This window comes from Dendropsophus ebraccatus, chromosome 11 (assembly GCF_027789765.1).
Source record: "Dendropsophus ebraccatus isolate aDenEbr1 chromosome 11, aDenEbr1.pat, whole genome shotgun sequence".
Taxonomy (NCBI): domain Eukaryota; kingdom Metazoa; phylum Chordata; class Amphibia; order Anura; family Hylidae; genus Dendropsophus; species Dendropsophus ebraccatus.
This window is the reverse complement of record NC_091464.1, coordinates 2,097,346-2,110,287: the sequence shown is the minus strand read 5'-3', so window position 1 is coordinate 2,110,287 and position 12,942 is coordinate 2,097,346. Positions and strand designations below refer to the sequence as shown.

Sequence of the window (12,942 nt, the reverse complement as noted above, 5' to 3'; positions counted from 1 at the left end):
GTAGCTGAGGTAGTGACAGTGTGCTGTACCTGTAGCTGAGGTAGTGACAGTGTGCTGTACCTGTACCTGAGGTGGTGACAGTGTGCTGTACCTGTAGCTGAGGTGGTGACAGTGTGCTGTACCTGTAGCTGAGGTGGTGACAGTGTGCTGTAGCTGTACCTGAGGAGGTGACAGTGTGCGCTGTAGCTGAGGTGGTGACAGTGTGCTGTAGCTGTAGCTGAGGTGGTGACAGTGTCATATAGCTGTACCTGAGGGGGTGACAGTGTGCTGTAGCTGTACCTGAGGTGGTGACAGTGTGCTGTAGCTGTACCTGAGGTGGTGACAGTGTGCTGTAGCTGTACCTGAGGTGGTGACAGTGTGCTGTAGCTGTACCTGAGGGGGTGACAGTGTGCTGTAGCTGTACCTGAGGGGGTGACAGTGTGCTGTAGCTGTACCTGAGGGGGTGACAGTGTGCTGTAGCTGTACCTGAGGTGGTGACAGTGTGCTGTAGCTGTACCTGAGGTGGTGACAGTGTGCTGTAGCTGTACCTGAGGGGGTGACAGTGTGCTGTAGCTGTAGCTGAGGTGGTGACAGTGCGCTGTAGCTGTACCTGAGGTGGTGACAGTGTGCTGTAGCTGTACCTGAGGTGGTGACAGTGTGCTGTAGCTGTACCTGAGGTGGTGACAGTGCGCTGTAGCTGTACCTGAGGTGGTGACAGTGTGCTGTAGCTGTACCTGAGGTGGTGACAGTGTGCTGTAGCTGTACCTGAGGTGGTGACAGTGTGCTGTAGCTGTACCTGAGGTGGTGACAGTGTGCTGTAGCTGTACCTGAGGTGGTGACAGTGTGCTGTAGCTGTACCTGAGGTGGTGTGCTGTAGCTGTACCTGAGGTGGTGACAGTGTGGTGTAGCTGTACCTGAGGTGGTGACAGTGTGCTGTAGCTGTACCTGAGGTGGTGACAGTGTGCTGTAGCTGTACCTGAGGCGGTGACAGTATGCTGTAGCTGTACCTGAGTCGGTGACAGTGTGCTGTAGCTGTACCTGAGGAGGTGACAGTGTGCTGTAGCTGTACCTGAGGTGGTGACAGTGTGCTGTAGCTGTACCTGAGGAGGTGACAGTGCGCTGTAGCTGTACCTGAGGAGGTGACAGTGTGCTGTAGCTGAGGAGGTGACAGTGTGCTGTAGCTGTACCTGAGGAGGTGACAGTGCGCTGTAGCTGTACCTGAGGAGGTGACAGTGTGGTGTAGCTGTAGCTGAGGTGGTGACAGTGTCATATAGCTGTACCTGAGGGGGTGACAGTGTGCTGTAGCTGTACCTGAGGTGGTGACAGTGTGCTGTAGCTGTACCTGAGGTGGTGACAGTGTGCTGTAGCTGTACCTGAGGGGGTGACAGTGTGCTGTAGCTGTACCTGAGGGGGTGACAGTGTGCTGTAGCTGTACCTGAGGTGGTGACAGTGTGCTGTAGCTGTACCTGAGGTGGTGACAGTGTGCTGTAGCTGTACCTGAGGGGGTGACAGTGTGCTGTAGCTGTAGCTGAGGTGGAGACAGTGTGCTGTAGCTGTACCTGAGGGGGTGACAGTGTGCTGTACCTGAGGGGGTGACAGTGTGCTGTAGCTGTACCTGAGGTGGTGACAGTGTGCTGTAGCTGTAGCTGAGGTGGAGACAGTGTGCTGTAGCTGTACCTGAGGGGGTGACAGTGTGCTGTAGATGTACCTGAGGTGGTGACAGTGTGCTGTAGCTGTAGCTGAGGGGGTGACAGTGTGCTGTAGATGTACTTGAGGGGGTGACAGTGTGCTGTAGCTGTACCTGAGGTGGTGACAGTGTGCTGTAGCTGTACCTGAGGTGGTGACAGTGTGCTGTAGCTGTACCTGAGGTGGTGACAGTGTGCTGTAGCTGTACCTGAGGTGGTGACAGTGTGCTGTAGCTGTACCTGAGGTGGTGACAGTGCGCTGTAGCTGTACCTGAGGTGGTGACAGTGTGCTGTAGCTGTACCTGAGGTGGTGACAGTGTGCTGTAGCTGTACCTGAGGTGGTGACAGTGTGCTGTAGCTGTAGCTGAGGTGGTGACAGTGTGCTGTAGCTGTACCTGAGGTGGTGTGCTGTAGCTGTACCTGAGGTGGTGACAGTGTGGTGTAGCTGTACCTGAGGTGGTGACAGTGTGCTGTAGCTGTACCTGAGGTGGTGACAGTGTGCTGTAGCTGTACCTGAGGTGGTGACAGTGTGCTGTAGCTGTACCTGAGGTGGTGACAGTGTGGTGTAGCTGAGGTGGTGACAGTGGGCTGTAGCTGTACCTGAGGCGGTGACAGTGTGCTGTAGCTGTACCTGAGGCGGTGACAGTGTGCTGTAGCTGTACCTGAGGGGGTGACAGTGAGCTGTAGCTGTACCTGAGGTGGTGACAGTGTGCTGTAGCTGTAGCTGAGGTGGTGACAGTGTGCTGTAGCTGTAGCTGAGGTGGTGACAGTGTGCTGTACCTGTAGCTGAGGGGGTGACAGTGTGCTGTAGCTGTACCTGAGGGGGTGACAGTGCGCTGTAGCTGTACCTGAGGTGGTGACAGTGTGCTGTAGCTGTACCTGAGGGGGTGACAGTGTGCTGTAGCTGTAGCTGAGGTGGTGACAGTGTGCTGTAGCTGTACCTGAGGTGGTGTGCTGTAGCTGAGGTGGTGACAGTGTGCTGTAGCTGTACCTGAGGTGGTGACAGTGTGCTGTAGCTGTACCTGAGGTGGTGACAGTGTGCTGTAGCTGTACCTGAAGTGGTGACAGTGTGCTGTAGCTGAGGTGGTGACAGTGTGCTGTAGCTGTAGCTGAGGGGGTGACAGTGTGCTGTAGCTGTACCTGAGGGGGTGACAGTGTGCTGTAGCTGTACCTGAGGTGGTGACAGTGTGCTGTAGCTGTACCTGAGGTGGTGACAGTGCGCTGTAGCTGTACCTGGGGTGGTGACAGTGTGCTGTAGCTGTACCTGAGGTGGAGACAGTGTGCTGTAGCTGAGGTGGTGACAGTGTGCTGTAGCTGTAGCTGAGGTGGTGACAGTGTGCTGTAGCTGTACCTGAGGTGGTGACAGTGTGCTGTAGCTGAGGTGGTGACAGTGTGCTGTAGCTGTACCTGAGGTGGTGACAGTGTGCTGTAGCTGTAGCTGAGGTGGTGACAGTCTGCTGTAGCTGTAGCTGAGGTGGTGACAGTATGCTGTAGCTGTACCTGAGGTGGTGACAGTGTGCTGTAGCTGAGGTGGTGACAGTGTGCTGTAGCTGTACCTGAGGTGGTGACAGTGTGCTGTAGCTGTAGCTGAGGTGGTGACAGTATGCTGTAGCTGTAGCTGAGGTGGTGACGGTATGCTGTAGCTGTACCTGAGGTGGTGACAGTGTGCTGTAGCTGAGGTGGTGACAGTGTGCTGTAGCTGTACCTGAGGTGGTGACAGTGTGCTGTAGCTGTAGCTGAGGTGGTGACAGTATGCTGTAGCTGAGGTGGTGACAGTATGCTGTAGCTGTACCTGAGGTGGTGACAGTGTGCTGTAGCTGAGGTGGTGACAGTATGCTGTAGCTGTACCTGAGGAGGTGACAGTGTGCTGTAGCTGTACCTGAGGTGGTGACAGTGTGCTGTAGCTGAGGTGGTGACAGTGTGCTGTAGCTGTACCTGAGGTGGTGACAGTGTGCTGTAGCTGTAGCTGAGGTGGTGACAGTGTGCTGTAGCTGTAGCTGAGGTGGTGACAGTGTGCTGTAGCTGTAGCTGAGGTGGTGACAGTGTGCTGTAGCTGTACCTGAGGTGGTGACAGTGTGCTGTACCTGAGGTGGTGACAGTATGCTGTAGCTGAGGTGGTGACAGTCTGCTGTAGCTGTACCTGAGGTGGTGACAGTGTGCTGTAGCTGAGGTGGTGACAGTATGCTGTAGCTGTAGCTGAGGTGGTGACAGTCTGCTGTAGCTGTAGCTGAGGTGGTGACAGTGTGCTGTAGCTGTAGCTGAGGTGGTGACAGTCTGCTGTAGCTGAGGAGGTGACAGTGTGCTGTAGCTGTACCTGAGGTGGTGACAGTGTGCTGTAGCTGTACCTGAGGTGGTGACAGTGTGCTGTAGCTGTACCTGAGGTGGTGACAGTGTGCTGTAGCTGTAGCTGAGGTGGTGACAGTGTGCTGTAGCTGTAGCTGAGGTGGTGACAGTGTGCTGTACCTGAGGTGGTGACAGTGTGCTGTAGCTGTAGCTGAGGTGGTGACAGTGTGCTGTAGCTGTAGCTGAGGTGGTGACAGTGTGCTGTAGCTGTAGCTGAGGTGGTGACAGTGTGCTGTAGCTGTAGCTGAGGTGGTGACAGTGTGCTGTACCTGTACCTGAGGTGGTGACAGTGTGCTGTAGCTGTACCTGAGGTGGTGACAGTGTGCTGTAGCTGTACCTGAGGGGGTGACAGTGTGCTGTAGCTGTACCTGAGGTGGTGACAGTGTGCTGTAGCTGTACCTGAGGAGGTGACAGTGTGCTGTAGCTGTAGCTGAGGTGGTGACAGTGCGCTGTAGCTGTACCTGAGGTGGTGACAGTGTGCTGTAGCTGTACCTGAGGTGGTGACAGTGTGCTGTAGCTGTAGCTGAGGTGGTGACAGTGTGCTGTAGCTGCACCTGAGGGGGTGACAGTGTGCTGTAGCTGTATCTGAGGTGGTGACAGTGTGCTGTAGATGTAGCTGAGGTGGTGACAGTGTGCTGTAGCTGTACCTGAGGTGGTGACAGTGTGCTGTATCTGTACCTGAGGTGGTGACAGTGTGCTGTAGCTGTACCTGAGGTGGTGACAGTGTGCTGTAGATGTAGCTGAGAGGGCGACAGTGTGCTGTAGCTGTACCTGAGGAGGAGACAGTGTGCTGTAGCTGTACCTGAGGAGGAGACAGTGTGCTGTAGCTGTACCTGAGGTGGTGACAGTGTGCTGTAGCTGTACCTGAGGGGGTGACAGTGTGCTGTAGCTGTACCTGAGGAGGTGACAGTGTGCTGTAGCTGTACCTGAGGTGGTGACAGTGTGCTGTAGCTGTACCTGAGGAGGTGACAATGAGCTGTAGCTGTACCTGAGGTGGTGACAGTGTGCTGTACCTGTACCTGAGGTGGTGACAGTGTACTGTAGCTGTACCTGAGGTGGTGACAGTGTGCTGTAGCTGTACCTGAGGTGGTGACAGTGTGCTGTAGCTGTACCTGAGGTGGTGACAGTGTGCTGTAGCTGTACCTGAGGTGGTGACAGTGTGCTGTAGCTGTACCTGAGGTGGTGACAGTGTGCTGTAGCTGTACCTGAGGGGGTGACAGTGTGCTGTAGCTGTACCTGAGGTGGTGACAGTGTGCTGTAGCTGTACCTGAGGAGGTGACAGTGTGCTGTAGCTGTAGCTGAGGTGGTGACAGTGCGCTGTAGCTGTACCTGAGGTGGTAACAGTGTGCTGTAGCTGTACCTGAGGTGGTGACAGTGTGCTGTAGCTGTACCTGAGGTGGTGACAGTGTGCTGTAGCTGTACCTGAGGTGGTGACAGTGTGCTGTAGCTGTACCTGAGGGGGTGACAGTGTGCTGTAGCTGTACCTGAGGTGGTGACAGTGTGCTGTAGCTGTACCTGAGGTGGTGACAGTGTGCTGTAGCTGTACCTGAGGTGGTGACAGTGTGCTGTAGCTGTACCTGAGGTGGTGACAGTGTGCTGTAGCTGTACCTGAGGTGGTGACAGTGTGCTGTAGCTGTACCTGAGGGGGTGACAGTGTGCTGTAGCTGTACCTGAGGGGGTGACAGTGTGCTGTAGCTGTACCTGAGGTGGTGACAGTGTGCTGTAGATGTACCTGAGGTGGTGACAGTGTGCTGTAGCTGTATCTGAGGTGGTGACAGTGTGCTGTAGCTGTACCTGAGGTGGTGACAGTGTGCTGTAGCTGTACCTGAGGTGGTGACAGTGTGCTGTATCTGTACCTGAGGTGGTGACAGTGCGCTGTAGCTGAGGTGGTGACAGTGTGCTGTAGCTGAGGTGGTGACAGTGTGCTGTAGCTGTACCTGAGGTGGTGACAGTGTGCTGTAGCTGTAGCTGGTGACGGTGCGCTGTAGCTGTACCTGAGGTGGTGACAGAGTGCTGTAGCTGACAGTCCCCTAGTGAGCATGGTGCCTTTTGGTAATGTGTCAGTGCAGTGGATTATGCACAATCTCAGGTCTCCTACTGTAATGAATGTAATGTTTGTGCCGCACTCTGGCCACCTCACAGCTCCTTCCTTCTCCCTCCTCTTCATGAATAATCAATGCTGCCCGGCCTCCTGCTCACTCAGCTGTCAGTCAGTGTCATGGACATGGACAGAGGTGGCAGCAGAGAGCATTGTGTCAGACTGGAGAAAATACACCACTTCATGCAGGACATACAGCAGCTGATAAGTACTGGAAGACTGGAGATTTTTAAATAGAAAGTTATATAGATTAGTAATTTTCTTCTGAGAGCTGACAGTTGATTTGAAGAATAGATTTTGTTGGAGTGCCCCTATAAGTTTGTGTGATATTATGATGTGACTATGTTTGTTGTTGTTTCTCCCGTCTCTCAGGCCTCACAGCTTGTTCTAATGGAAGTGATTGTGGCTATTCGTCCAGTATGGAGGGCAGTGAGTTTGGCTCCCGTGAGGGCTCCGATGTAGCTTGTACTGAGGGGATCTGCAACCACGATGAAGCAGGTAAGCAGCCATTACTATGGTGGCATCTGGTGTATGTGGTGTCCTCCCTCTTACTATGGTGGGATCTGGGGTATGTGATGTCCTCCCTCTTACTATGGTGGGATCTGGTGTATGTGGTGTCCTCCCTCTTACTATGGTGGGATCTGGGGTATGTGATGTCCTCCTTCTTACTATGGCGGGATCTAGTGTATGTGGCGTCCTCCCTCTTACTATAGTGGGATCTGGGGTATGTGCTGTCCTCCCTCTTACTATTGCGGGATCTGGTGTATGTGCTGTCCTCCCTCTTACTATGGCGGGATCTGGGGTATGTGCTGTCCTCCCTCTTACTATAGCGGGATCTATTGTATGTGGTGTCTTCCCTCTTACTATGGCGGGATCTGGTGTATGTGGTGTCCGCCCTATTACTATAGCGGGATCTGGTGTATGTGGTGTCCTCCCTCTTACTATGGCGGGATCTGGTGTATGTGGTGTCCTCTCTCTTACTATGGCGGGATCTGTTGTATGTGGTGTCCTCCCTCTTACTTTGGCGGGATCTGGTGTATGTGGTGTCCTCCCTATTACTATGCAAAAGAATACTGCAGAGACACCATTGCATGTCTCGACGTCAGTGAACTAGCCAAACCTTCCCTCCGGGAAGGAACAACCAAGCCAAAGGCGTTCTCCAGTCAAGGAAACCACCTCAGCAAGGTATCCATCCACAGACAGCTGTTTTAGGGTTTTTGCCCCTCATCAGTGTGGAGTAGGATTCTGGCTAGTGGGAGCAATGTCTAGTAAGTGCATGCAAAAGGACGCTGGTTGACCTCAGGGAGATGAACCAAAACACCGCAGAGACACCATCACGTGTCTCAACGTCAGTGTATTCTAGAACATTGCCCCCTATTACTATGGCGGGATCTGGTGTATGTGGTGTCCGCCCTATTACTATAGCGGGATCTGGGGTATGTGGTGTCCTCCCTCTTACTATGGCGGGATCTGGTGTATGTGGTGTCCTCCCTCTTACTATGGCGGGATCTGGTGTATGTGGTGTCCTGCCTCTTACTATGGCGGGATCTGGTGTATGTGGTGTCCTCCCTCTTACTATGGCGGGATCTAGTGTATGTGGTGTCCTCCCTCTTACTATGGCGGGATCTGGTGTATGTGGTGTCCTCCCTCTTACTATGGCGGGATCTGGTGTATGTGGTGTCCTCCCTCTTACTATGGCGGGATCTGGTGTATGTGGTGTCCTCCCTCTTACTATGGCGGGATCTATTGTATGTGGTGTCCTCCCTCTTACTATGGCGGGATCTGGTGTATGTGGTGTCCTCCCTCTTACTATGGCGGGATCTGGTGTATGTGGTGTCCTCCCTCTTACTATGGCGGGATCTGGTGTATGTGGTGTCCTCCCTATTACTATGCAAAAGAACACTGCAGAGACACCATCACATGTCTCGACGTCAGTGAACTAGCCAGACCTTCCCTCCGGGAAGGAACAACCAAGCCAAAGGCGTTCTCCAGTTAAGGAAACCACCTTCTAGAACATTGCCCCCTATTACTATGGCGGGATCTGGGGTATGTGGTGTCCTCCCTCTCACTATGGCGGGATCTGGTGTATGTGGTGTCCTCCCTCTTACTATGGCGGGATCTGGGGTATGTGGTGTCCTCCCTCTTACTATGGCGGGATCTGGGGTATGTGGTGTCCTCCCTCTCACTATGGCGGGATCTGGTGTATGTGGTGTCCTCCCTCTTACTATGGCGGGATCTGGGGTATGTGGTGTCCTCCCTCTTACTATGGCGGGATCTGGGGTATGTGGTGTCCTCCCTCTCACTATGGCGGGATCTGGTGTATGTGGTGTCCTCCCTCTTACTATGGCGGGATCTGGTGTATGTGGTGTCCTGCCTCTTACTATGGCGGGATCTGGTGTATGTGGTGTCCTCCCTCTTACTATGGCGGGATCTGGTGTATGTGGTGTCCTCCCTCTTACTATGGCGGGATCTGGTGTATGTGGTGTCTTCCCTCTCACTATGGCGGGATCTGGGGTATGTGGTGTCCTCCCTCTCACTATGGCGGGATCTGGGGTATGTGGTGTCCTCCCTCTCACTATGGCGGGATCTGGGGTATGTGGTGTCCTCCCTCTCACTATGGCGGGATCTGGGGTATGTGGTGTCTTCCCTCTTACCTTGTGTGTTGTGCAGGGGAGGACCATTGCGGGGTCTGTGAGAAGGACGACGAGGACGGCGACAGCTGCGTGGAGTGTTGGGCCAATTCAGCAGAAGACAGTGTGAAAGATACAAACAGGAGGAGGAAAAAGAAGTGTAAACCCTTCGTGTGCCGCAGCCAGACTGTGAGTTGCCCCATATACCATATACTTAGTTTTTTCTTCATCTGAATACCTGAGCCCCAGTAGTCTGCTGGGTAACGTGCACCGCTGCTTACGGTCACAGGAGACTGAGTGTACACGGCCGGAGCTGTCTCCATGCCCTGCAGCCACAGCCAACCTCCACATCTGCTAGTCCATGGCCTTACCTCTGTCTCAGAATACGGACTCTGTCTCAGATGACGTGCCCTAGAAGACGTGATGCTTTTGTGTGAGAGGCCCTGTGGAGGAGATCCAGCATAGTCTTTACTTTCTTACTGGAGTCAGAGAGGGACTAATGGTATTGTCTCCAGCCGCTCAGTGAGCATACAACTCTCTACCTGGTGATGGGCTCAGGATGCAGGACGTGTCTCCCTTCACAGCAGTGCACACACAAACTTCTTATATGGCACACGTGCCCGGCTGGGGGGATTACTCCGAGAGAAGAGGAAGGAAGCAGCAACTGTGAGGCACAAACGCCGGGCCACAACTTCTCTCTGACTCTTCTATCCTGTAAGAAAGTAATGATTGTGCTGAAACAGGTATGGTGCCTACCAGGGCTGCCATCTGTATGCCAGCACCTCAGGCCAGGTCTGTGAGCTGTCATGGGGCACTACCATAGACACCCCCCCTCCCTACTGTTACTATGGCAGCAGTACGGGATAAATCATTTTATATGTCTTGTTTTATCTTCTATGACGGTGTGAGCAGTGGTCGTTTATCTGTATTATTTCCAATCTGAATCTGTGTAAATGCTTCCTCTACTCCTAGATAAATCCTATGGGTTCTTTCCAGTATGACACAGTGCTCTCTGCTGCCACCTCTGTCCATGTCAGGAACGGTCGTCAAATCCCCATAGAAAACCTCTCCTGCTCTGGACAGTTCCTGACATGGTCAGAGGTGGCAGTAGAGAGCACTGTCAGACTGGAGAGAATACACCACTTCCTGCAGGACATACAGCAGCTGATAAGTACTGGAAGACTAGAGATTTTATATAGAAGTAATTACAAATCTATGTAACTTAATGAAACCATGTCCCCAGTGGCAAAGCTTATGGAGGAATTCAACTGATTGGACGGCTTGTGACGGTAGTTGCATCCAGGGTAGACTGAATGAGCATGTTACGATGCCTCACATTGTGTCATTGACCTGATTCTGGTGAATGACATGGTGATGTTTGGACATTGTGATGGGTAACAAAAGCAGTGGGCTGGGGGCAAGCTATAGGTCTAATCCGCATTGGTTTAACCTGATCCATGCCAAGTTGATACAGAAATGAAGGTTTTTTTAGGTTAACAGCGGCTCTGCTAGTAGCGCCATAGTCTGGGATACATCAAAAGCATAGAAGGAGACTTATAAGCAAGGTCAGTAGGGCTCGGAAGAAATCCGTGGAACATGAGTATGAGGGAAGTGGTGTCACTGACTGGGAATATATAAAGACTAATATGGCGGAGGTAAAACAGAGATGGCTCTGGGCTGAGAAAGCAGGAGTCTTCCTTGGGGTTTATAAAGAGTACTAGATGGCAAGGGGAGGTTGAGATGGCTGAGGATTTCTCCAACCTTGAGCTGTTGGACAACCAGAGACAGTGGTTAGACCGCCCTATTGAAATGGAGGAGATCTTGCTAACACTTAGAACTATGCCCGTGGGGAAGACGCCAGGAGCCGATGGGTTGCCAGTAGAGACATACAGACTGGCTGAGCATCGGATGATGGGGCACTTTGGTGAAGTGTTTGACTCCTATGTGAGAGGGAACAAAGAACAAAAAGAAAGGCAGAGCGCCTCATAGAGTAGTACCTCTGGATAGAAAGAATGATCTAATACACATTAAAAATCATTGCTAACCTTTTGGGGTTGTGGAAACAGAGCCACAACACCCAGCAGCACATGTACTGGTGTCCAACACACCTCCCAGGGATCGGGGGAACAGCGGTCTTCACGACAGGTCCAAACCGGGCTCCTTGTGGAATCAGGAAAACCAAATGGTGCCAAAAATGACCTGGAGATTGCGCTCACCTCCGAACAACATAGTAGAAAGCGATGTTCACATTATTCAGTCCAACAATAACGGGTTTCAGGGCTATGGCGCCCCTTCGTCAGATTCAGGACAAACATAGTATGCTCATGGCACAGACCATACTTCTATACAGCAAGGAATCCCAATGATGAGGCTAAAGGAGGGGCGGTCCATTGCCTCCCCCCGGGGAGTTACCCCTATACACATCAGGGCACAATGTACATAGTCAAGGTGACATCTACAAGAGCGCTCACATGATCAGACCAAAAGCAGGAGTCCTATTGGGTGATTACTAATCTATCAGGCATAAGTGTCATGTGACGAGAATCCTATATGACATAAGTGTCACTAGAACTGGTGAAATAGCATGAAATAGAGAGATATAAAATACAAATATATTGTGTTGCTATAAGAACAAGGCTAAAGAGGTATATGCAGACCCAATATATAAATGTATAAAATAAAAAAAAAGAAAAAACTAAAAATCCTTTTCTCAAAATAAATAAATAAAAATCTCTTCCCCCCCCCCCCCCTCTTTTTCCCATAGCAAATAGCTAAACTATTGAGAGAAATTAAACAGTAAAGGTAAAAACAAATATATATGACATAATAACTGGACCTATAACCTTAAACATATATATAAAACACTACATATATCTAGATAAAATTATACGACCAACTTATTGCACTTAAACCTAGTGCCTAAAACTTCCACTCGAAGGCTTCATTTAGCCGTTAGGTCTGATCATGTGACTGCTCTTGGCCCGATCATGTGATGTGGTCTGATCATGTTAGTGCTCCTGGCCCGATCACGTGATGTGGTCTGATCATGTGAGCGCTCCTGGCCCGATCACGTGATGTGGTCTGATCATGTGACCGCTCCGGGTCCGATCATGTGACCGCTCCGGGTCCGATCATGTGATGTGGTCTGATCATGTGAGCGCTCCTGGCCCGATCACGTGATGTGGTCTGATCATGTGACCGCTCCGGGTCCGATCATGTGACCGCTCCGGGTCCGATCATGTGATGTGGTCTGATCATGTGAGCGCTCCTGGCCCGATCACGTGATGTGGTCTGATCATGTGACCGCTCCGGGTCCGATCATGTGAGCGATCCTGGCCCGATCATGTGATGTGGTCTGATCATGTGAGCGCTCCTGGTCCGATCATGTGATGTGGTCTGATCATGTGAGCGCTCCTGGTCCGATCATGTGATGGTTCTCTCTGCGCTCCATGAGAGCATCCATGAGAAATGGCCCCTTTCCTTATGCTTCAGGATGCGGGTAGTGGACTAATATAGAAGGTTTTGGATATGTAGAACTGTGAATGAGTCGTTCATTAGGAATTGATATATATACACTGTGTTGCCCGTCATGAATTGATTGACTTACCCTCACATTTTATGGACTTTGTATGAAGGTTTTCTATGTGTATTTTTTATGTGAATTCTGTAGATGTCACCTTGACATTGAAGGTGGTGACAGTTGCAGAGGATAGAGGGGGGCTGGCAGTGCCTGACCTTTATAAGTACTATTTAGCCAGGATTTTTAGGCCATGTGGGTTATTGAACAGAACAGGTTGGTGAGTAACATTTTTGAATTATTAGAGGCGACAATGATGGTTAATTACCCCAAGAATACAATATATAAGATGTGCCGCTGTGAGGACCTTGAGGTTTACACCAATGTGATGTAGAGGCCAATATCCTGAGCTGGAGAAGATGCTGGATCCGCAATACTGGGCAAGGAGAGGGTTGTTATGTGTTGACCAGTGTTTTTTTAAACTGAGAATTAAGATCTTATGAGGAGAAATTTACCAGTATGTCATTTGAGATATCTTCAACTAAAAAACACAAGTCAAGCAACTAAAGGAGTGGATGGATCATGAGGTCGGAGTGTACGGAACGCATAGTTAGTATGAAGGGTAACACTGCCAAAATACAGACGAGATTGGGAGAAACACAAGGGAGTAAGTTTATTGGGGTGAAGAAT

General features: G+C 51.5%; 1 protein-coding gene across 1 annotated transcript in view; it reads left to right on the top strand.

The window, feature by feature from the left end:
* The window catches only part of GGNBP2 (gametogenetin binding protein 2), a 79,422-nt gene that overhangs the window by 56,744 nt on the left and 9,736 nt on the right, over positions 1–12,942 (top strand). Inside the window, exons 7-8 of the mRNA XM_069946061.1 lie at positions 6,478–6,603; positions 8,776–8,924. Of these exons, the coding sequence (XP_069802162.1) occupies positions 6,478–6,603; positions 8,776–8,924 (275 nt within the window). The remainder of the gene's footprint in view (positions 1–6,477; positions 6,604–8,775; positions 8,925–12,942) is intronic.